We start from the raw sequence: 25866 nt of genomic DNA on the forward strand, positions 1-25866 counted from the left end.
GCCCAATAGATTGCGGTTCATCTTGGTAATAGTCTCCGTCATTTCCTCTTTGCACTTTTGAATGGCATCCTCTAAGAGGTCGGCTTTATCACCCAGCTTCCTCATGCTTAATCACTGTCTGAAAAAGAGCCACTAAGCGCACATATGCATACATTGTCTCCTGCAGACATACATCCGCATCAAGCATTCCACTGGGGATAAAGCACAGCCCATTGCGAGCGTCAGCCTTAAAACCAAAATAATGGGAGGACCTTGCGCCCAATGTCCTCGTCTGCTCCTGTTCTAGAACCTGTAAGAGAATCGGCCTTTCTGATTTTTGTGAATTTTCTTTTTGCTTTTCGGTGGGCAGTGCTTTCCGCAGGGAAAATTAAAGCAAAGCAGAGCAAAGCAATGCCATGCAATTTCAATTGATTTGTGCTTTAATGCCACGGGCAAGGGCAACCCTAAACCAGGGGCGAGGGCAAGGAGAGAGGGGGAGAGGCGAGGGCGGGGGTAGGTTCAAGGGTGAGGGACGAGGAAAAAGGACGAGGGACTAGGGGAGGGGCAAGGGCGAGGAGATAGGACGAGGGGTAGGGGGCGAGGGGCGAGAAGGCTAGGGGGGAGGGGCGAGAGGCGAGGGGGGGAGGGGCAGAGAGGCGAGGGGGCTAGTGCGAGAGAGCGAAAGATTTAGATGTTTTACAGGCCCCATGTGCAGTTTTGGGATGTTTTGTGCCCTATGTATGCGTGGGCAGTGGTAACATTCCATGCACTAAGACACATTTCTTATCTGCTGAATTGCTCAGAGAGAGAGAGAGAGAGAGAGAGAGGTCCTTGACTCGCAGGTTCAGCAATAGAAAGTTGTAATGAGCTGCCTATATATAGCCACACTCCCATTGAACCCACAGAATCATGAAGCAGAGAGTATTTCGTTTGCGCACAAGTCCTTTTAAGTCAAGATTAACCATCACCTGTACACACTCTTGAGGAAGATTCGGACTAAAATTTTGAACGTGATACCTTCAAATGAATCTCATCGCATTTATTTTGACGTGTACACAACGAAGAATGTAAGATTAGTGCTATGTAGAAAACATTCCCTTTGAAAGAAGCGGTTCACAACAATTGCACAGAAGAGTAGCTGTAACTATCTCAAAATTTAAACACAATCCAATTCAACATCTGAGGAATGGGGAATACATGGCATCAACAAGTACCAAAGGTGAGACGCATTACTCTTAATGACACAAAAATGTAGGAGAATATTAATTAATCCACTTCCTCAATCTTGGGCCCAGCACCCCCTGGGGCAGCACCTTCACTGCCAGCACCATAGGCACCCGGAGGAACATCACCACCTACACCGCCCTGATACATCCGAGCAATAATTGGGTTGCAGAGACTCTCCAGTTCCTTCAACTTATCCTCAAATTCATCTACTTCAGCAAGCTGGTTATGATCCAGCCACTGGATTGTAGAATCAACAGCATCCTCAATCTTCTTCTTATCTTCAGCAGCAAGTTTGCCGGCGATCTTTTCATCCTTCATCGTATTCCTCATGTTGTAGGCATAATTCTCCAATGAATTTTTTGCATCGACCTTTTTCTTCACCTCTTCATCCTCGGCTTTGTATCTCTCAGCATCCTGCACCATCTTCTCAATCTCCTCTTTACTCAACCTGCCCTTGTCATTGGTGATGGTAATCTTATTCTTTTGACCAGTTGTCTTGTCTTCAGCAGACACATTCAAGATACCATTTGCGTCAATGTCAAAGCACACAGTTATTTGAGGCACACCCCTAGGAGCAGGAGGAATTCCAGAGAGCTCAAACTTCCCTAACAGATTGTTGTCACGCGTTCGTGTTCGTTCACCCTCATACACTTGAATCAACACACCTGGCTGGTTATCTGAGTAGGTTGAGAACACCTGCTCCTTCTTGGTGGGTATGGTAGTGTTGCGAGGAATCAACACTGTCATCACCCCTCCAGCTGTTTCAAGACCAAGGGACAAAGGTGTCACATCAAGGAGGAGCAAATCTTGCACCTTCTCATTGCCTTCTCCGCTCAGAATTGCCGCCTGGACTGCAGCACCGTATGCAACAGCTTCATCAGGGTTGATGCTCTTGCATAATTCCTTACCATTAAAGAAATCTTGCAGAAGCTGCTGCACCTTCGGAATCCTTGTCGAACCACCGACTAATACAACATCATGTACAGTGCTCTTGTCCATCTTTGCATCTCTCAAACACTTTTCCACAGGCTCCATGCACTTTCTGAACAGATCCATATTCAGCTCTTCAAATCGGGCTCTTGTAATGGTTGAGTAGAAATCTATGCCCTCGTAGAGGGAGTCAATTTCAATAGTTGTCTGAGCAGTAGATGAGAGTGTCCTCTTTGCCCTCTCACAAGCTGTCCTCAGCCTCCGCAGGGCCCTTGCATTGCCTGTTATATCCTTCTTATACTTTCTCTTGAACTCCTGCACAAAGTGGTTAACCATGCGATTATCAAAGTCCTCACCTCCAAGGTGAGTGTCTCCAGCGGTGGCCTTGACCTCAAAAATGCCTTCTTCAATAGTGAGAAGAGATACATCAAAGGTACCACCTCCAAGATCAAAAATAAGAACATTCTTTTCACCATGGCTGGCTGTCTTCTTATCCAGGCCATAAGCAATAGCTGCAGCAGTAGGTTCATTAATGATTCTCATCACATTCATGCCAGATATGACACCAGCATCCTTGGTTGCTTGCCTCTGAGAATCATTGAAATAAGCAGGCACAGTAATCACAGCATTCTTCACAGTGGAACCCAGAAATGCCTCAGCAATTTCTTTCATCTTGACTAGCACCATAGAGGATATTTCCTCTGCAGAAAACTGTTTTTCTTCACCCTTATACTGCACCACAATCATAGGCTTGTCACCCGGGCCAGGAATAACCTTGAAAGGCCACAGCTTCACATCACTCTGGACGGAAGGATCCGAAAATCGTCTTCCGATCAGCCGCTTGGCATCTGAAAAACAAACCAACAGAAAAACAGGCCAGTTATGTTTCAGCGCCACAAAGAGGTGTTATTACATTTAGCAGAACCAAAGCCAGATTCTCGCATCACCGATTTAACGAGTTTGTAAACATTGTAATAAAAGGCCAAACACAAGGAGATTGCAAATACTGTATTCAGAGGCCTGAGCATGCGACCACTAGCTACGTTATGGTACAACTAGCTTAATTATGGAGACTTGGGAACATACCAAAAACGGTGTTGATAGGATTCATGGCGACCTGGTTCTTGGCCGCGTCACCAATGAGGCGCTCGGTGTCAGTGAAGGCCACATAGGACGGGGTAGTACGGTTTCCTTGGTCGTTGGCGATGATCTCCACACGATCATGCTGCCATACCCCTACGCAGGAGTAGGTGGTACCGAGGTCGATACCAATAGCAGGTCCTTCCTTCGCCATAGCCGAATCTAAGAGAACTACAGAACTTGAGAACGTTGCAGGAGCAAGAAACTGTGAACGCAGCAGAAAACCGTAGGCAACAAAGCTCTCTCCAGGTGCTTTGTTGCGAATGGGCTATATACATCTTCGGAGCTTCCAGAGGAATGTGGAGCCTTCCAGAACATCCTCGCTCTTTCCTCCAGTGTGAGAGAGCGCTTTTTTTTCCCAGAACATCCTCGCTCTTTCCTGTGTTGAGAGTGTGTGTGTTGAGAGAGCGCTTTTTTTTTTTTTTGGGGGGGGGGGGGGGGGGGGGGGGGAATTACCAAAATACCCCTCTAATTTGTGAAAAATCCCAAAATACCCTTCAAATTTCAAAAATTCCCAATGTACCCCTCATATTTTGTCATAAATTTTCAAAATGCCCTTCAAATTTTACAAAATTTCCAAAATACCTCTGGTTCTAAGTAAATTTATCCAAAGATAAAAAAATTTGTAGCTTTTCATAAGAAGATATCAAAACTAGAATTTGAGCTGGTTATATAGACTTTGCAGATGAATTGCTTCATTATTTTTAGATATAATTGTCTTTTTTTGGGAGGTAATTTGTGACAAATTACATGTTAAGCACTAAAAAACGGATCTCCATTGTCAAAAAAGAATAAAGATTAGGAAATTTATTGCCAAGGAAAAGCGCAAAGTAGACCCCAGCGGCCTCTACGTCAGGATCATGCACGCCGAACTCGTCACGGGGAGTGAACAGGGGGAACCACCTAGCTTTGAGCAAGTAGGACATGGGCAACAATAATTAAAATAACACTGATACAACACATGGTAGAGAGAGAGAGAGAGGAAGGATGATGTATCTTATGAGAAAGAAGTACATGATGAAAACCCTTCGGGATGTGAGGGCAAACTTGATTCATGTGGTATTTAAAAAAAACTTACCTTCAGCGAGATGGAGATCGTGGTGAGAGAGAGAGAGAGAGAGAGAGAGAGAGAGAGAGAGAGAGAGAGAACTTATAGTGCGTTCTCTAGGAAAAATTCCATATGCACGGAGATCCTACTCTTGTGCGTGGTGACCCTCTTCCTTCTCAAGTGCTTACTCTCAAGTGCTACCCCTGGTAGTGACCTCTTAGTGTTCTTTTATAGGTGCAGGCTACATTGGTTTGGGATAATGTGATTAGGTTAGGGCCCTAATCAGGAGAGACAAAGCAAGGAGCCAGGTCCCAGATGGTTGACCCTTGCTTTGTTTTAGGAGAACTTTAAAATGATATCTCCTAGGTGGGCCTTTGTGACCATCACCTAGAGAGAGGTGGCAATATACAAATGTTTTTTATACAAGGTTTTGGCTTGAAAACGGACAAATAGATTACCCTACGGGTGTTTATTGCGGAGATGGGTCATGGGCAAAATGCTGATGAATGGCGGGCTTTGCTGGTGCGTTGAAGTAGCACGATTGTCACTTTCAGGGCTAGCCAGGGCATGCCTTTGGCATCGTTTCTTGATTCGTCCTCGCCATCACGTGATTTGGTTGTCCTTTTTCGTTGTTTTGGGTGTCAATTGTCGAGCTCCTCTGGTTTTCCTTCTTGTGGGTGTGTATGGCATGCGTGTGTTTGTTTGAATGAGTGCGTGTGAGTGTGTTTGTGCAATTGTGAGTGTGTATGTGACTATGTGTGTGCGCTCATGCGTGTAGTGCACGTATGTGTGTGTATGTGCGTATGGAAAGAGAGAGAGAGAGAGACAGAGAGAGAGAGAGACAGAGAGAGAGATGGAGAGAAAGAGAGAGATGGGTGAGAGAAAGAGGTCTTGAGTGTGTGTGTGTGTGTGTGTGTGTGTGTATGTGAGAGTGTGTATGCGTATGTGGGTAAGAGAGAGAGATAGAGACTTTTTGCTACACAACTGAGAACGAGAGAGAGAGAGAGAGAGAGAGAGGTGGGGGGATGGACGAGGGTGAGAAATGGAGAGAGAGCAAGAATGGGAGAGAGATAGAGGGGCTAAGAGTGAGTGTGTGTGTGTGTGTGTGTGGCAGGGGGGGGGGGGGGGGGGGGCGAATGAGAGAAAGAGATATATATATATATTTTTTGAACCCGCTATTGACAAGAAGAGAGAGAGATATTGAACAAGAGAGAGGTTGACAGAGCGGGTGAGGGAGTGTGTGTGTGTGTGTGGGTGTAGGTGTGAGTATGTGTGGGCATGGGTTGGGGAACGAGAGAGAGAGAGAGAGAGAGAGAGAGAGAGAGAGAGAGAGAGAGAGAGAGAGAGAGAGAGAGAGAGAGAGAGTGCTTATTCGCTGGCTGTTGCCGACATAGGAAAGGGAAGAGAGAGAGCGAGAGAGAGAGAGAGAGAGAGAGAGAGAGAGAACAAGGGTGACAGAGAGAGAGAAAGAGAGAGAGAGAGAGAGAGAGAGAGAGAGAGAGTGAATGAACAAGGGTGACAGAGAGAGGGTGTGAGAGATGGGGAGAGAGACTAAGAGTGTGTGTGTGTGTGGTGTGTGTTTAGAGAGAGAGAGAGTGAGAGTGAGAGAGAGAGAGAGAGATGGGGGGTGAGGGAGTGTGTGTTTGTGTGGGCATGGGCGGGGAACGAGAGAGAGAGAGAGAGAGAGAAAGAGAGAGAGAGAGAGAGAGAGAGAGAGAGAGAGAGAGAGAGAGAGAGAGAGGGAGGGAGATTCTGTTGCATTGCGGCCGTCGAGTTGACGAACGAGAGGGAGAGAGAGAGCCTTTGGCTGCATGCAGACGAACGAGAGGGAGAGCGGGGGGTGGCGATAATGGAGGAGAGGGAGAGGGTGATGCCAAGGGGGGGGGGCGGCCTACTGCATGCGAGCAGAGAAGGGGTGGTGGTGCAGGTAAAAAAAATATTTTTTAAATATTTTTTTGTATTATGCTCCCCCAGGTTGGGGTTGGTTCTCGCGACCGTGGATTTTCAAAAGCCGCCATCATTAGCCCTCCCCTTTTGGCTAGAGGCATTCATGCCTCTAGCTCTGCTTTTGATTCTCTGGCAGCGGAGTTGGAGGGCTCTCCCTCTTCTAGAATATGTACCATGAACTCTAGATCAAACCTTAAGAAGTACCTTTTTAGCCTCCATCCATTGACTTTGGTCTTGTGGATTCGACCATGTGCCTCCATCAATTTGTAGCTACCATTGGCATATCGCTTTTTGATGAGGAATGGCCCTTCCCACCTGGGCTGAAACTTCTTGTCTTTCCTAATGTCTAATCTGTTGTTGTATCTCAATACTAACATGCCTTTCTTCACACCCTTTTCGTTAAGCCCTTGATTGAATGTGAGTCGGGGTCGTTCTGCTTGTGTTTCATAGTGGTTGATCGCATCTTCCCTGTCTCGCTGAAGCCTTTCTAGATCCAATGTGTGGTTGCGGAGAGGGGCAATTGGGCACTGTAACTGGCTAGCCATGACTCTCAAGCTAGCTATCTGTACCTCAATGGGTAGAATGGACTCCTTTCCATATACCTAGTGATGTTTGGAATGTCGTGTGGTAGGCCCAAAGAGCGACCATGAGATGCTTATCCCAGTCATTTGTGTGGTTATTCACCTACTTTGTGATGATCTTACCGATCATTCCTTTTACCTTTTCCACTCGACCATTGCACTGTGGGTAGTATGGAGTGGAGTGTCGGCGTGTGATGCCTAGATTTTTCATCAGTTCTCCCACCAAGTTGCCTCTGAAACCTAGTCCTCTATCAGATATTATCTCTAGAGGTGCGCCAAAGCGACAACAGAGGTGCTCAGATATGAACTTTGTGACCTCTTGGACTATAATGCATGTGGTGGCTCTGTTGTTTCCATCCATATGGTCATGTAGTCTACACCAAGTAGAATGGATAGTTTACCTGATTTGGGCCCTTGGTAAAGGACCAATTGCATCTATTTCCCACTTCTCAAATGAGCCATATGAGATGATAGGAGTCTGTCGATCATAGGTTAGTGTTTGATCACTGGATACTTAACAAGCTCTGCATGTTTTACACCAATGATGCACATCCCTGTTCAGACTAGGCCAAGAGAATTCTGCCTGTAGAATCTTCCTACTAGTAATATCTAGAGCAAAGTGGCCGCTGCAAACACCATCATGGAAACTTGAGATTACCTGCGTAATTTCAGAGATTGCCACTCGCCTGACTCATCTGGTCTTTGCCCTTGCAGTACAAGGTGTTGTTTACAAGGTGGTATCTAGTTGTCTTTTGTACAAGCCATTGTTTTTGGCCCTTGGTATACCCTTTAGGAAATTCTCCTGTATCTAAGAAGCTGGTGATATCAGGCATAGCATCGCTACCCTGGAAGAGGGGCAGATTCGGTTTGATTGCTCCTATGGGAACATCTTGTATTCTTTCCTTGGCTAGAGCATCCGCTTCTTTATTTTTTGCCCTAGGGACATGAAATAGTTGTACCGCTTCAAACTTTCTTAAAAGATCCTTAACTTGGCATAATTGGCCAAGAAAAACCTGAATTTTACAAATCCAAGTGCCATTTATCTGCCTTATCAAGAGCATGGAATCACCAAACACATTTAGGTGGTGAACCCCTTGCAAAACACATTGTTATGAATTAAAAATTGGGGCCGTGTACTCTGCTTCATTGTTGGAATGGGAGTGTAGCAGCTGCCCAATACAGAATACCTTTTTCTTTTGCTCATTGAAAATGACAATGCCATCTGCAGCCTGGTCCACTATTCTTTTGTAAGCTCCATCAAAGAAAAGAGAGTGAGCTCCTTCTAGCTTAGGAATTTCCGCCATTGGTGTCACTCCTTTGCCTTTTGTGCTGACCTTTATCTTCTTCTCATAATGATGATGAGTAAGAATACCTGCTAGACTAGCCCTGGTGGAGTTCTCCACTTGCATAGTGTAATTAAAATCTTGTAATCTAACAAGCCACTTAGAGATTCTAGATGAGACATCCATGTGTTGCATCACATATGGAAAGACCTCTTGCATTGTTAGAATTACAAAGGGTCTAGGCAATAGATAAGAGCAAAACTTTGTAGTGACAAATATCAATGCAAGCACCATGTGCTCTGCCGTGGTGAATCCTTTTTGTGATGGGGTCATGACATGACTAGAGAAGTAGATAAGACGCATGAAAGAGGTTTGGGGGTCCTTCTGCATTAGTACGGCTCCAAGTGTATCACTTTCTACACTAGGGTTAACATAAAATGGCTCGTCCCATCTACGGGGTGCCATGGTGGGAAGTGTAGCCAAGATCTGTTTCACTTCGCTAAACTGTTGCACATTTTCTTCACTCCATAAGAAGACATCTCTATGGGTGACTTGTTGTAAAGGGAGAACCACTTGAGAGAGCAAGTGAATGAACCTGCTCGAATACCTTACCTTCTAAAGGAAAGAGACCAATTGATTAGCTGTGGTGGGTGATGACAAAGATACTAAAGTTTTAACCTTGCTTGGGTGAGCTTCAATTCCTTTGGCTGAAATTACATGGCCGAGAAGAGTGAACTTGCTTTCACCAATGTGATACTTACCTACGTTAAGATGGCCACCCAAGGTTTGCAGCCTAGCCAATCCATCATAAACCTTGCTCAAATGGAGGGAGCGATAACTGTAGATGCAGAAATCATCTATGAAAACCCATATTGACCTACCAAAGTATGACTGGCAGACAAAAGTTAAGTAGCAGTGGAATGTGGCCAGCGGAGCGTTAGTGAGGCCAAAAATCATCACTCTGTAAGAAAAAGATCCTCATGGCCGTTATGAAAGTTGTCTATTTTTGGTTCTCTTTTACAATGATAATCTGGAAGTAGCCTGAGTAGACATCACATACTGTGTAGCGCTCCCGACATGCTACCTCATTGAGAATCTTGTCTTGGAATGGGAAGGGAAAATGATCCCTCTTTGTTGCTGCATTGAGAGGTTTGTAGTCTACACAAACCCTCCACTTACCGTTCTTCTTTGGCATGACCACCACTACAGAGACCCATTCTGAGTCTTCGACGGGGTAAATGAAACCTACCTGTAGCAAATTCCTTACCTCTTTGAGCAATGCCCCTTGCTGAACTACCCCAAGCCTTCTGAGCTTTTGCACTACAGGTTTACTTCCTTCCTTGAGTCTTATGCGACGTTGCACCACTGTGATGTCTGTGATCTTGTCATAACCATCAATAAAAAGTGTGGTGAAGTTACCCAACATAGAGATGTATTCTTCTCTTTCTTCACTAGCTAACTCACTAGAGAGCATCCAATGTAACTTGTATCCACCAAGGGTTGCGTACTTGATGGTCCCTCTTGGTTCTCTGGTGGTGCTTCAGATTGTGTCAATCTCTTTGGATCTCTGGGGATGACTCCCATCACTTCGATGCTACTGTCTCTCTGCTGAGTTGTTGTCATCTCTTCTCCTGAGGTGGTCGAAGAGTCACTAGTGAACTCATCTTCCAATGCCTCCAAGATCATGTTGTGTTGCTTTCGAGTCTACATGTCGTAAAATATGGACTTTCCTTTAGCATCCTTCATTTGGATCATTTTGGTATTCTAGTCGTGCTTAGCCTCCATAGCCATGAGCCATGGCCTTCAAAGAATGATAGGGTAGCCCTCCCATTTGTGTGGCATGACAAAAATGTCTACCTCCACTTCTGTGTTGAATGCCTTCACCTTGATTGCATTCACAATGCCGACACATTTTACTTTGACATTATCTGCCATTTTAGCTCGGCAGGGTGCTAGCCTACTTACTTCTAGGCCTAGATGGTGCATCATTTTTTCACTCATGACGCATATTTATGCGCCACCATCTATGTAGACGTTTGAGATACGCTGCCGCTTGATGTGGGTATCCATGATAGGTAGGATGTTGTCTAGATTCCTCCTAGAGATAGCCCCAGCTATCCTTGGTCTTGACTTCCTTGTACTTACCATCTTCGTCCATTGTCTCCTCATCCTTGGTGAAAGATGGAGTAATTGGGGCCAGGTTATTTTTGGACCCTGCATCAAAACATCTTGAACTAGGTCATATGGTTTAGCATACTCACCAAGCAAAAAATCCACGATGTTGATCTTCCACCGAGTCTTAGACGCATTCTTGCTAGACTCTCCCTTTCCTTTCATCTTTTCCTCCTTTTGAGAGGCCTCTTTGTGCCTGGCACGCTTCACTCCCATGGAATCCACTTCTTCTACTTTTCCTTTCCCTTTGTCCTTCTCTTTGACACACTCTTCTACCTTTGCCTTCCATTTAGCTTCAAGGCTGATGACACTTACTGCTTGGTTTCCAACAAGTGGTGGAGGTAACGGTGGATGGAGAGGTTGCGGTGGTGGTGGTGGTTGTACGGTCGGTCAAAGGATTTAAACCGGTGGAATCGGCTCCGGTTGCTTGGGTGGTGGTGGTCTCGCCCTTAGTGGAGAGATCTGATTCTGCCTTCCTCCTCTATTGAATTTATGCCTTCTTGGATGAGGACAGTAGTACATGCCATGGTCGTCCTCTCCACAGTTGTAACAATGGTAGTCTTGATTCTATCTTTGCTACCCTCTTTCTTGCTCTGGATTTTTGGCAGGTGCATTCACTTGCTACACCAGATGTACTGAAAGATTCTCTAACTAGATGGTGATGCGATTGAGTAGGCCTTGTTGACCTTCAGTCAGTTCTTGTGGCTGATTCCTCTGGATGACTGTTGCAGGTGCGGTTAGGTGTGGTCGGGCCCTTCCCGGTTCCTCTTCCTCGGTAGTTTTGGCTTGTAGACACAACTTCTTATTTTTAAGGTGGGCTACTTCAACTGCTACCTCATACGTAGCAAGAAACCTTCCCTTCACCTTCTCTTTAAGAATTGGCCATAAATTACTAGCCACAAACCGGTCTTTCTTTAGGAAATTGGGTGCCCCTTCACCCTCCCTCAACGATGCAACCCATCGTCCCCATAGATCCACGAACGCTGATTTGTATGCTACATACTCAACCATACGTTCTTGCTTCAACTCCATCAGTAATTACCATAGTTTCTCGGATGTGGTGCCTTCTCCAAAACGCCTCAGGTGGCTTGCACCAAGGCATTGTACCATGATCTTGCTTCCACTTGCATTAACAATGGAAAAATATGTAGATGCAAAGCATCGTCATCCCTTTTAGAGAGGACTTATGCTATTTCAAGACTATCTAGGAAATCCAAAGCATCTTCCCCTACCTTACCTATGAAGGTTGGGAAGGAAATGTTTGCCATTGCAAAAACAATATTTTTTCCAAATTTTTTTAATAGAAACAATAAGTAGCTTAGCGGCTTATAACGGCTTTCTTACAGGGTTGGGTGGATAGATCAGAACAGGGTGAAAAGGGAAACATTGAAAGAGTGATGGTAATCCAACACGGGGAGGATAATGGGGTTTGGAGAGCTAAGGATCTCTCCTAGCACCGCAGCACCAAACAAATACACAATCTTCAATTGATAGAAGATTTTCCTATCTACATATATATTTATGTGCATGTGTTGCAGAAACCTAAATAGAAAAGCGGTTGGTCCATTTTCCATGATGCATAGAGTATAGAGTACTCACTTATACTCTTACCATGCCGGTGTTGACAAGTCGGCACATCCACAAAAGGTCATCGCCCTTCATAGGCTCCACCTTTCCTTTATTGCTCAGCACGTATGGAGTGATGGCGATGCGTTTGACCACTCCTAGCCTTTTAGCTAGCAGCAGTTACAAGTAATTACCATAATCATCTCGTTGCATAAATTCCACACCATCTCCGGCCCACTGGGTTTCATCCATGGTAGACAGTTTCTTCAGGATGAGTTGTACGAGGAGAGGAGAAAGGCCCTCTACCCACCCTCCAAAACAACGAGGGAAGTAGCCAAACCACTCCTCTCTAGGGCATGTGAACCTCCTTACCACCTCCGCTTTGGGGTTGTCGAAGTGAACTGGTAGCACTCGCATGCGTGCCGCAAATCGGTAGGCGATCTTCTGCCGTTTTGCCTTGGATGACTTCCTTCTTGGCAACCTAGGCACGATTCTGCTCTCCAATGCCAAAATTGAAGCACTTGCATGGCCAGGAGTTTCTTCTTCCTTGAGGGTCATGTGATTTAGAACTAGCCTAGCCCTCCTTTTCCTTTGGCACGAGCGGCCCCTTTGGGCCACTTAGGAGCAGAGGTTACACTTCTATTTTTAGATTCCTTGGGGAAGAGAGGCCTTACTAACCTCTTTCCTCCCTTAATATGGATGACTTCTTCACGGTGGACGTCGATGTAGAGGATTTTCGCTCCTTCTTTATCTTCGTTGCTGGCACTCATTGATAGTGTACGGTGGGTGACGATAATGAGAGCAGCCTGCAACCCTCCCTCTGGTGGCTTTTGATCTACGATTAGAATGACAATGCGAGATAGAGGACTTACTTCCTGGATGTTGACGACGGTGTATTCCAACAATAGCATTTCGATGAAGGAGGTCAGTGCTTCTTCAATTTCTTCCTCCTCCATTCTCCAATTGGAGAATTTTCGCAGCCACTCGTCCATGGTCGATGATGTGCATCATTTTCAGCATTGTAAATTGGAGGTTTTTGAGAAGCCCTCGTCCGTGGGGACACCAAATGACAAGCGAAAGCGCAAAACGGACCCGAACGGCCTCTACGCCAAGACCGTGCATGCGGAACACGTCACGAGGAGTGAACAGGGAGCACCACCTAGCTTTGAGCGGCTAGAACGCAGACAATAGTAATTAAAATAACACTAATACAACATATGGAATAACAGTATGGCTTTGAGCCTATATTGCATTCTCTAGGAAAACTTCCATAAGCACAAAAATTCTACTTTTGTGTGTGGTGACCCTTGGAGTCAGTGTATGTGCATGGCTTCCTTCTCAAGTGTTGACTCCCAAGTGCTACCCCTGATAGTGACCTCTCAGTTTTCTTTTATAGGTGCAGGCTGCATTAGTTTAGGATAATCTGATTAGATTACGACCCTAATCAAGAGAGACAAAGCAAGGAGCCGAGTCCCAAATGGTTGACCCTTGCTTTGTTTTGGGAGAACTTTAAAATGATATCTCCTAGGCGGGACTTTGTGACCATCACCTAGAGAGAGGTGGCAATATACAAATGTTTTTTATACAATGTTATTGCTTGAATTTAAAAATAGATTAACCTACAGGTTTTTACTATCGAGATGTACTGTGGGCAAAATACCAGTGAATGACGCGCTTTGCTGGTGCGTCGATGTAGCACGTTTTTCACTTTCTGGGCCGGCTGCGTCATGCCTTCGGTGTCTTTTCTCGATTCGTCATTGCCATCGTGTGATTTGGTCGTCCTTTTTCATTGTTTTGGGTGTCAATTGTCGATCTCCTTTGGTTTTCCTTCTTGTGCATCGTATGGCATGCATGTGTTTGTTTGAATGTGTGCGTGTGAGTGTGTTTGTGCGATTGTGACTGTGTATGTGACTGTGTGCGTGCGCTCATGCGTGTAGTGTATGTATGTGTGTGTATGTGTGTATGGAGATTAGCAGTGGTGGCTAACACAGGCTACACCATTTTATGCACCAAGCTGTAGATGTGCTATAGTGCACAATATTTCATTTTCATTGTATAGGGCCTTGGGATCATGTAGGAGTTCCAAAGTTTATGAGTCTAAGATAGAGAGCTCAACTTTTTCCCATAGTTGAAGGGTTTGAAGACCAAAGCTATAAAAGAGCCCTATGCTTAATGAGAAGTCATTCTTGGGTGAGTTCTCCTCTTTGTAGAGTGGATGGTCATGAGGCTCATGGGCTTTCCATGCCCATGTAGCTCTTGATTTCTAATAATCAATTTCACTTTCTTTCTAATTAGTCTTCTTTGTTTGATTATGTGGAGTGAGATTGTATTAGTGTGATGGTAGATCTCTAATCCCTTTTTTGAGTTAATCTATTCTATCCACACCATTGGCCATGGTGTGTGAGGGCTATGCCTTCGTTCTCTTCATCTCTCTCTACAAGGTGTGCGGTTAGTGTGTGTGCATATGTAGTCGCATTAAGAGGTTTTGCCGGAATGGACACACTAATGTGGAGTAGGTATGTTAATTGCATGCTTGTGTAGTTGTGTGATTAGAGTTGTGAATAGAGTGATTGATGTGAGAGGTTAATTTCAACCACGTGTTTGTGTGCAAGTGATTAGTAAGTAGGAATGTGTTGTTGATTAGAGGAAGCCCTTTTCATGGATTCTCTCTATGATGAGTAGAAGGATTCCTTGAATCCTCTATGTCTATATATCTTAGGCTCGTGCTTCCATGCCCTAGCCGGTCTTGGCGATCCACTATTTGACAATTTTGTGAGTTGCGATTAGGTCGTGCTACAACACCTCCCTACATTTGGCGCCGTTGCTGGGTTTTGCAAGACCCTAGATTTAGGTTTTCATTAATGTTTTTGTGTGTGCCTTTTTCTTTTCAATAATTGGCTTTTGTAGCTTGTGTTTACACATAGCTTCAAGAAGCTTGGATAGTAATAAAAGATCAAGAGACTTCTCTACAAAGGAGATGCTTGCTCAAGGATGCTCAAAAGAGTATGAATAGGTGTAATACTCCACACTTTTTTGACATGACATAAGGCTATGATTAGGCTTTAGTCCTTTAGTCCAATTTTCATTAGCATCTCATATTGAAAGAAATAAAAAAGTGCTAAAAAATGAAACAATGAAGCAAAGAATTGTTAAGGAGAAGTAGCAAAAATGCTACTAAGGCACATGAAAATAAAAATTCTATGCTATGTTGTGTCTATGTGAGGCCTACTGCCTTCTTAGCACTTGGCACGTGAGGGGAATCACCTTGGCTCTCTTGGTCCAGGCCCTAAACCGATGCCTTGAGCTGATAGGGGTTAGCCGTCGCCTTGGTAGGCTAGTAGGCTTTTGGAACACCTTCTTGAGTGTTCAAGGAGCCAAGAGTCGCACCTAGACTTGCCTTGGGGTGGTAGTCTTGTGATTGGGCTTTAATTTTTCAATGAATGACAAAAATCAAAACTTCCACGAGCTTCAAAAAAGCTTTGACAATGTACTAATAGATTAGGAGCTTTTTTATAGCCCGTAGACATGATAGACTTGAATGATTTATTAAGATTGTTCACATAGTTTCTAGGCTAGTAGATTTATGAACTTGCATTAGCTTAGGGTCATAATTGATTGCTTGTGTTTCATGCATAAAACTAAAATCTTCACGATAGTTTAGGTGTTTTTTTGCTTTATGTTGTCTAGTTTTTTACTATGATTGACCCATCTTTTAGAAGCAAACAATCACTTTGCGTGATTGTTCATTTGTGCTTCATGTTTTATTTATTCTTGGTGGCCTTTGATGCTCATTACTTGTTCTTATGTTTTGCAGCTCAACTTATCTTCCATGGACTTGATTTCTACCATGTCACCGTGTCTTGTTTCACCGGTACACGAGGACGTGCGCCAGATTAGGAAGGGGGAATGCTAGCAGTGGCTAACACAGGCTAAATCAATTATGCACCAAGCTGTAGATGTGCTATAGTGCAAAATATTTCATTTTCATTGTATAGGGCCTTGGGCTCATGTGGGAGTTCCAAAGTTGTATGAGTCTAGAGCTCAACTTTTTCCCATAGTTGATGGGTTTGAAGCCCAAAGCTATAAAAGATCCCTATGCTTAATGAGAAGTCATTCTTGGGTGAGTTCTCCTCTTTGTAGAGTGGATGGTCATGAGGCTCATGGGCTTTCCATGCCCATGTAGCTCTTGATTTCTAATAATCAATTTCACTTTCTTTCTAATTAGTCTTCTTTGTTTGATTATGTGGAGTGAGATTGTATTAGTGTGATGGTAGATCTCTAATCCCTTTTTTGAGTTAATCTATTCTATCCACACCATTGGCCATGGTGTGTGAGGGCTATGTCTTCCTTCTCTTCATGTCTCTCTACAAGGTGTGTGGTTAGTGTGTGTGCATACGTAGTGCATTGAGGGGTTGTGTGCATACGTAGTCGCATTGAGGGGTTGTGCCGGAATGGACACACTAATGAGGAGTAGGTATGTTAATTTCATGCTTGTGTAGTTGTGTGATTAGAGTTGTGAATAGAGTGATTGATGTGAGAGGTTAATTTCAACCACGTGATTGTGTGCAAGTGATTAGTAAGTAGGAATGTGTTGTTGATGAGAGGAAGCCCTTTCCATGGCTTCTCTTTATGATGAGTAGAAGGATCCCTTGAATCCTCTATGTCTATACATCTTAAGCTCGTGCTTCCATGCCCTAGCCGGGTTACCGATCCACGATTTGATATTTTGTGGGTTGCAATTAGGTCGTGCTACAACTCCTCCCTACATTTGGCACCGTTGCCCGGGGATCGATAACCTAACCTAGTGACTTTAGGATGTGTAGAATAGAGTAATTTCAATACTAATTTTGTTGGTTTTTGAGTTTGTTTAACTTAATTTTGGTGTGATTTGATGATGATTGCAAGAAATTGATACTAATGATGAGTTATGCATACCCAAAACCCCCAATTCCACCCCCAATTTCACTAATTTCATGCTAGCCCTTGCTAATTCGCTTCTTTCCATGCTAATTTTACTAATTTCATGCTAATTTCTACTAATTTTGACTAACCTTGTTAACCTAACCACTAAACTTTGAAGTGTAAAGTATGTGAAATCCCCTTGCAAGAGGTGGAATCATCACTCTAATCAAGTTAATTGTGCTAATTTATGCTTAATTTGATGATTTGAGTGTTTGATTTTGACCTACAAATGGTCAATTTTGGAGCCAATTTGACAGTGCACACACTTGTGTGTGCAATGATGCGACTTCGCATGGAGCAAAGGAATTGCTTGGAGTGTAATTACGATGTAAGTGCACTCACTTGTTATGTCAATTTTTGATTGATCAATGTGATTCAATTTGCTAATTATTTTGTAAAATTAGGTGTGTAACACAAATTGACCTACACTTTGCACCAAATTTGATACATTTGGAATGAAATTGAGAGTCAAATTGTGATTAATGAACTTTGTGTGTATCCAAATGATGCTTAATTCTCATCAAGAATTCATGTGTGTGCATAAAAATCATTGTGTGTGTGCATGCACCAAAGAGGGAAAAGACTGTCAAAAATTTCAAGTGTGTGTGCACCTAATTTTGAATGTGTGCATACATAAAAATTGATGGAATTGATGATACATGAGTATGCAATAATGTAAATGATGTGTATGTTAGGCTAATTCAATCATTGGATAAGTCTAATTACCAAAAATTGGGCAAAATTTGAGTGTGTGTGCCCATCCATGACCACTTGATTTTCAATGATTGATGGTCATTTGGGACACCTAAATGGTTTTTTATTGTGAAATTTGCATAAAAAGTGTGTGCAATCATTAGGTGTAAGCCTAAATGCATTGCCAATTGAGCCAAATTTAAATTTTTGTGCTTAATTTTTGAGTGTGTGCATTGCTTGATTGGGTAAAAATAGTGCTAAATTTTTAAGAAATTGAGCATACATGCATTCACTTATGCTTGATTGAGTTTGCAATTTGAGAATTTCAATGTGGAATTGATATAATTTTTGCATAAAATTTTGGCCTAAATTTGGGTGTTTGTGCCTACTCATGGCATGTGCAATCCGGTGCTTGAATGAATAATTGGTATTTTTAACCAATTATCATGATTAATTTGGCCAAATAGTTGATGTGTGTGTCACAATTGGCTTGAGGATCGAGATAAAAATCACTCAATTGATGCTAAATTGTGTAGATCTTTAGTGTATTTCAATGCTAATGATGAATCAATTTGATGAACATGGAAAAAATGCACTAATGTGTGTGCCTATGCAATTGTGCCTGATATCCAATTTGGAATGGATGACTAGTGTTGATCACTAGTCATAATGATTAAAGACCTAAAAAGTTGATGTGTATTTGATTAGGGCCATGAGATATGAGCAAGTAAATTTGCCATGATTAAAAATCGGTTTTAAATTGATCAATGTTTTGTACCAAATTGGTATGCGTATTTATCGATAAGGATATGAGCAACTTGAGTTGCAATGATTGATAAGTTCGATTGAATTGGCAACTAAAAGAAAAATTGCGCATTAATCAAGCATGAGGCAATCTCCCAATCGATTATAAATTGATTCGATTTTGAAATTCGAATTGCAAATTCCAATTGAAGTGGAGAGTGATAGACTCCATATAGATATATACAAAATTTTGGTGCATGGCTAATTAATTGTACTAGTGAATAACCGAATGATTTTTTATGAGAATATTCACTTATTTTTTGCCGACTCTTTGATGCGTGAGATCTCATTGCCTTGAACATGAATTTATGTGATCAAATTTGTCAAAATGGTGTTAAGCATGGAAACTATTTTTGCATGCCATATTGCATGAGAGTGTCCCCCTAATTGCCTATGGCCTACCGTGGGAACAAGCCCCCAAGTGGAAATTTCAAAAAATTATAAAAAGGGCTCTCCAGATTTCGAGTGTGAAAAGGTGTAAGGAGGGGAATTACACACACATGCACGTACTTCATTTAGTGTTGCTAAAGTCTAGGCTTGCTCCAGTCCAAACTCGCCATGCATGCCCATGACGACCTATGTGCAAGCCAAAAGAAGCCAAAACCTTGTCTTTAAGTAGCCTGGTCTGCCCTCCCTCTACGCCAACGAGCTGCGAAACTCAACCTTTTTTTCCTTGCCCATGTGCCTATTCTGGTTTGCTCACTTTTCCCATGCCGAATATGGCGCATAGACAACACACACACGCAACACCCACACACACACACACACACACACACACACACACACACACACACACACACACACACACACACACACACACACACACACACACACACACACACACACACACACACACACACACACACACACACGCTATCACTGTTCGCTTCCCGCTTTAGCGCACACCACTCACACACACTGTCTCGTTGTTGCTGCCGCTGATTTGGCTACTTGGCATAAAGCAATTACATGGCTCTCAACCCCGACCCACTTGGCCTTGACACTAGCGGTCGCTGGCTTTTGCACGCTTTGTGAGCTGTTGATTGAGGCATGCATTAACTCGCAATGCGGATGCTTGCAACTTGGAAATTGCACACGACCCCTCGTTGTTGAAAAAACCCACACATACTCTGTTGCGAATCGCGAGCATTGCATTGATTTTTGTCTCTCGCCCCTAATCCCCCCCTGGCATTCCACTGCTTGAGTTGCCTTGCTCGCACACATCAAGCTTCACACACACACACACACACTGTGCGGGCCCGCATCCCCTGGCTCGTTTTGACACCTGCACTCCGCCACCGATTCCAAGGCATCAACATAAAACATAAAAAATACTATAAAAAAAATTGATGATTTGGCGGGTTCGTTCCCACCTTTTGGCACGGCATCGAGCTCCGCCCAAAGACTTGCCTGTAAAAGGACACATCTCCAGCATCTTCACCACCCTGCAACTCTATTATCACAACTCTTGGATCAAGTGCATCAATATTAGCTGCTTAACTCGACTCTTGTGTGTGTATATTGCATTTAATATTTTGAGCTCATTTCAATGTCAATGGATCCCTCTGAGCTAGGAGCTTATGCACAAGTGTTTTTTTGTGTAGCCAAAGATTGACAATCTTTGCATGGAGGTGTTGTGTGTTAATTTTGTGTTTGGGCTCAATGTCAAATGATTGCCAAATACTAAAATTGATTGTTTTGAACAAGATGTTGGTCAGTTTCCAAAGTGTGGAGCTTCCATTGAAGGGCATCTAGTGCACTCAATTTCAAAATTTTCCTTCAAAGGGCTACATCATTTTGAGTTTATGAGCTTATTGCTTTGCCAAATTCCCACTAAGTTAACTCATAAATGATCATGGCTAGTTGCACTCTATGACTATTATACTCTCGCTCTTTTCTTGACTTGTGATACATAAGAGCAAATTTCTAAAATTTGTGTGCATCTATTTGGCAATTGGGCATTACACTTTTAGTGCTTTGCAAAATAAAATGAATTGCAAGCCACCATTGAATGATTCAAATATGCTTGGTTGGGAATGTGTATTAAAATTTGAGCTTGGAATTGATTGAACATATTTTTAGTGCTACTTTGAATGACAAAATGCTTTCATGCACTAACAATTGAGCTTCATTTTGAAGGGTTGTGGCAGGTGTGTGATTTCCATTGATCCAAGAAGGGGTTATCATTGCAATATATTGCAAAATTTGGCTACCTAGAGCCATTCCAAGTCTTTTGGATTAAAAGTTGTATATATGCTAGCTCATAGCTTGGTCAGAAGTTAATTTTTTTCATTTGAGCTAGTGTTAACCCAACTTTTTTGAGAGCTTTCAAGTGAAAATTTTTGGCTATTGAGAGCCATTCATTTTCATTTCATCAAGTTGCAGTCATCTCTAGCTCATAGATTGCTTTAAGAAATTGTAAAATTTCATGTGAGCTAGTTGATTAGCCAACTTTTTGAAAAGCTTTAAAATGTAAAATTTGGCTATCGAGAGCCGCTTCAAATTCATTCAAAAGTTGCATTATTTTCAGCTCTTGGCTTGTTTAAACTCCATATTTCATTGAGCTCGAAATTAATCGACTTTTGAACCATGCATTAGAGGTTGTACCAATTGCAAAATTTGCATTTGTAGAAGCATTTTACCTCTCTCATTGTTGTTATGTATGCGTAAATTTGCTACTTTAGAGCATCATGTGCATAACCGAGGCACTTGTTTCCCTTTGGAAAATTTGGGTTTGCAAGACCCTAGCATTAGGTTTTCACTAATGTTTTTCTGTGTGCTTTTTTATTTTCAATAATTGGCTTTTGTAGCTTGTGTTTACACATAGCTTCAAGAAGCTTGGATTGTAATAAAAGATCAAGAGACTTCTCTACAAAGGAGGTGCTTGCTCAAGGATGCTCAAAAGAGCATGAATATGTGTAATCCTTCACATGATTTTGCTCTTTTGTTCATCTCTTCATTGTCTTGCTTGGCTTAAGTGAAATTTCGCTTTTAAACTATGGTTTTTTCATGTTCGAAAGCTATGCATTTTAACGTTTCAACACTTTGCTTTGTGAAAATTAACTCATCAAAAAATTAGGTTTTATGTGTGCTAATCATAGGTAATCGTCCTTGACCTTAGGTTCATGTAGGATCATTTCTTGCTAGTGCTAGACTCTCTGAGTGATAGTCTTAATACTCCATTCTTTTTCAACATGACTTAGGGCTATGATTAGGCTTTAGTCCTTTAGTCCAATTGTCATTAGCATCTCATATTGGAAGAAATAAAAAAGTGCTAAAAAATGAAAAGGAAAGAAGTGTTAAGGAGAAGTAGCAAAAATGCTACTAAGGCACATGAAAATAAAAATTCTATGTTATGTTGTGTCTATGTGAGGCCTAGTGCCTTATTGGCACTTGGAAGGCAAAAGGAATCACCTTGGCTTGCCTGGTCAAGGCTCTAAACCGATGCCTTGGGCTGATAGGGGTTAGCCGTCACCTTGGTAGGCTAGTAGGCTTTTGGAACACCTTCTTGAGTGTTCAAGGAGCCAGGAGTCGTACCTAGACTTACCTTGGGGTGGTAGCCTTGTGATTGTTGCTTTAATGTTTTCAATGAATGACAAAATCAAAACGTCCACGAGCTTCAAAAAACCTTTGATAATGTACTAATATATTAGGAGCTTTTTTATAGCCCGTTGATATGATAGACTTGAATGATTTATTAATATTGTTCACATAGTTTTTAGGCTAGTAGGTTTATGAACTTGCATTAGCCTAGGGTCATAATTGATTGCTTGTAGTTCATGCATAAAATTGAACTTTCAAGTGGTTTAATCTTCACGAAAGTTTAGGTTGTTTTTTGCGTTATGTTGTCTAGTTTTTGACTATGATTGACCCATTTTTTACAAGCAAAAAATCACTTTGCATGATTGTTCATTTATGCTTCATGTTTTATTCATTTTTGGTGGCCTTTGATGCTCATTACTTGTTCATATTTGTTGCAGCTCAACATTTCTTCCATGGACTTGCTTTCTACTATGTCACCGTGTCTTGCTTCACCAGCACACGAGGACGTGCGCCAAATTAGGAAGAGGGGAATGTTAGCGAAGGTTAACATAGGCTACATCAATTATGCACCAAGCTGTAGATGTGCTATAGTGCACAATATTTCATTTTCATTGTATAGGGCCTTGGGCTCATCTAAGTTCCAAAGTTGTATGAGTCTTGAGCTCAACTTTATCCCATAGTTGAAGGGTTTGAGGCCCAAAGCTATAAAGAAGCTCTATGCTTAATGAAAAGTCATTCTTGGGTGAGTTCGCCTCTTTGTAGAGTGGATGGTCATGAGGCTCACGGGCTCTCCATGCCCATGTATCTCTTGATTTCTAATAATCAATTACACTTTCTTTCTTATTAGTCTTCTTTGTTTGATTATGTGGAGTGAGATTGTATTAGTGTGATGGTAGATCTCTAGTCGCTTTTTTGAGTTAATCTGTTCTATCCACACCATTGGCGTGTGAGGGCTATGCCTTCCTTCTCTTTATGTATCTCTACAAGGTGTGCGGTTAGTATCTGTGCATACGTAGTCACATTGAGGGGTTGTGCCAGAATGGACACACTAATGTGGAGTAGGTATGTTAATTGCATGCTTGTGTAGTTGTGATTAAGAGTTGTGAATAGAGTGATTGATGTGAGAAGTTAATTTCAACCATGTGATTGTGTGCAAGTGATTAGTAAGTAGGAATGTGTTGTTGATGAGGGGAAGCCCTTTCCATGGCTTCTCTCTATGATGAGAAGAAAGATCCCTTGAATTCTCTATGTCGATTTAGGCTCGTGCTTCCATGCCCTAGCCGGGTTACCAATCCACGATTTGACAATTTTGTGGGTTGCAATTAGGTCATGCTTCAACTCCTCCCTACAATGGAAAGAGAGAGAGAGATATATTTTAATTGAAAGAGAGAGAGAGAGAGATGGAGATGTATGAGAGAGAGAGAGGGCTTGAGAGTGAATGTGTGTTAGCAGAAGACTGGCGGCCACACTCAATTGGAGACTGGAGGAATACGAAAAGAAGGAAATCCTATGTAGTCATTCTCTCATGAAGAAAACCTGTAATTTCATTTGTAAACACTTGGGGCTTGGATAAGTTTTCAATTTTGTATATTATTTTTGTCATTAGACTGAGTAGGATTTTACTTTGGAACATGAGATATTGTATTTGGAACGTATTTATACCAAATTTTGCCCTTAATGAAAAAACCCTTTGTTCATTTTATCAAGTGTCTGTGAGAAGCGTATTTTGTGTACGAGAGAGAGTGAGAGTAAACATCTTGACGCTACGCGCACATTGGTGGTTGGAATTGAGTGCGGAGAAGTGTAGTGTGTTGCCCCTGGAGAGAGATACACGCCAACACCTACATTGCGGGTGTACAGCTTGGCTTCGCAAGATTGAACCGCGAGCTATTTCTAGTGATTCGGTAAGCAAACGGTATCTGTTTTCGCATTTCAGCATATCCACGCGTTCATACTGAGTAGAGCTACACATTAGGCACTTTAGTTTTTAGAAATGACGACCTGCAAAAAACCTGTGAGACATCGTATGTGATTCTACATTGGGTGTTTTTGGGTAGGGTTTTGGGTCACGGACCTTAGGGAGAGTGGCCTATTGGTGTTAATAGGATATCCCTTAAGTTTCATAGCATTTCAAGAACCTCTGATGGGTATTTGGCTCGTGGAAGCGTTGTAGGAAATCTCCTCCTGCATACCTTTCAAGGCTGTAACTTAGACATTGGGTAGAAACCTCTGTAGGAAGTAGTCAATAGTCGGTCGAGTGTAGGTTGACACCCTATGCTTGCTTCTACGCGCCTGCGGGTCGAGCTTCTTCCTTAGCTGACAAATCTTGTTAGGTGAGTTCTCGTTGTGCTGATGTCCATCGTGGCGTATCCGTCAACATTGGCACCGCTTGCCAGGGATGAAAACCCTAGGTAGGTGACTGAGACTAGTCCTTGAGGATAGGGATTCTCTGGCTTGCCAGAGTCTTATTTTACATTTAGATAGGATCAGAGGGTGGTGGATTGTCTAGGTCTTAGGAGGAGTCTAGGGAGCGTATGTCTAGCCTAGATCCTTCGACTTAGGTAGTATTAGGTAGGAGAGTAGGAGTTGTAGTGGTAGAGGCGGTGAGAGGAGAGCTTGAGAGTCCGTGGGAGGCCAGGAAGCAACCGAGACACCAAAATCACCATCTCACATGATGAGTAGGAGTAGGGTAAGTAGGACATCATGATTTATGATCTGGAGCACTTCATGCATGTTATATTTGCTGTTAGGCTCATCAAAGAGCTGTAAAAGACGATAAATTGTGTTAGAAGCTGAATTGAAGTCCAAAAGTTTCTGTGATTATTTCTGAGAGATCTGTAGAGCATAGAGAAGCCCACTGACAGAGAAAAATTAAAATCTAAGACAGTAGACATCCTACGCGTAGGATGTCTACAGGGTGACCTGGCAGGAATTTTGAGAAACTGAGTTGACCAGAGTGTGTAGAAGGTAGGTTTTACCCTATTTTCACCTAGAAAGTGGAAGATTGACCATATCTTCATAGATTATGGCCAAAAGACATAAATAGCCAGACATCCTACCCAAATTGTGCCAAGGCATAATTTTGAGACCAAAACCATAGGATGTTTTCATGTGCATGATCTACATGATTTCTTGAGTGCATGTGAAAGATTTCATCTCAATTGGGTGAGAAAATTGGAGTTTAAGCAGAATTTAGCATTTTTGACTAAAAAAGGCTAGAATAGCTAAGTTTGAGGTCTTTTAACATTCAAACTGAGATCTAGACACACGAGTGAGCTCACAACATCAAGGAAAAGCTGTGGGCCAAGTTGGGTTAAATTCTGATGCCAAAGACATCCTATGCGTAGGATGTCTAATGCATGATTAAAAGCCCAAAATCATATTTGAGACATACCAAGCTCTCATATAGCCTTAGATAAATCTCCTAGTCAAGTTTGGTCCAATTTGGAGTCGATTTGACTAGTGAATTCATCAGAACGGACATTAGGCTTCTGAAACAGATTTCTGATCAGTTGACCAGCTTATAGGTGTCCAAACCAAAAAGTAAGAACAGTTGGGAGCTCAGCACATCAAGGGAAGTCTACATTACAAAATTTGGCTGAAACATAGCAAAAAGACATCCTACGCGTAGAATGTCTACAGGGTCATTTTTTGGAAAAAATTAAACGTTGACATACCTGGAGGTTCTAATTGACTTAAGAGTTCCAAAAATTCTTTCAGAAGTGAAATTGGACTTTGTTTGACCTTTTGACATAGCAAAGACGGAATTAAGACTTTACCTCTAGACTGATAAACACTTGGGTGGTGTACAGTCCCAGATTAGCAGACCTAATCAAGAACATCAAGAAGTGTATAGAGTACAATAGTGGTTGGGATTAACCCTCCATTTATACCAATCATTACTAAGACCACCTCTAGCGGTTAAATTCTTTGATTCGATTGCCGAAATTAAATGCCTGTGTATAGGTATATTCAGGAGCAAGGCAAGAAG

General features: G+C 42.5%; 1 protein-coding gene across 1 annotated transcript; it reads right to left on the reverse strand.

The window, feature by feature from the left end:
• Positions 1 to 1114: 1114 nt before the first annotated feature.
• On the reverse strand, positions 1115 to 3539 carry LOC147448454 (heat shock cognate 70 kDa protein 2-like). Its single transcript, XM_086521067.1, has 2 exons — positions 3223 to 3539; positions 1115 to 2984 (listed from the first exon to the last, which is right to left on the reverse strand). Exons 1-2 carry the CDS (start codon positions 3428 to 3430, stop codon positions 1246 to 1248), a joined length of 1947 nt encoding a protein of 648 aa, XP_086377193.1. The 5' UTR covers positions 3431 to 3539; the 3' UTR covers positions 1115 to 1245.
• Positions 3540 to 25866: the final 22327 nt, after the last annotated feature.

The sequence above is a fragment of the Adiantum capillus-veneris genome, chromosome 10 (genome assembly GCF_014529385.1).
Source record: "Adiantum capillus-veneris isolate H3 chromosome 10, ASM1452938v2, whole genome shotgun sequence".
NCBI lineage: Eukaryota > Viridiplantae > Streptophyta > Polypodiopsida > Polypodiales > Pteridaceae > Adiantum > Adiantum capillus-veneris.

Excerpts from the sequence above, each read along its gene's own strand:
- LOC147448454 (XM_086521067.1), bottom strand. The coding sequence starts at position 3,430 with ATGGCGAAGGAAGGACCTGCTATTGGTATCGACCTCGGTACCACCTAC. Across the intron at positions 2,985-3,222 it reads TCCTATCAACACCGTTTTTG|ATGCCAAGCGGCTGATCGGA; the intron begins GTATGTTCCCAA and ends TTTGTTTTTCAG.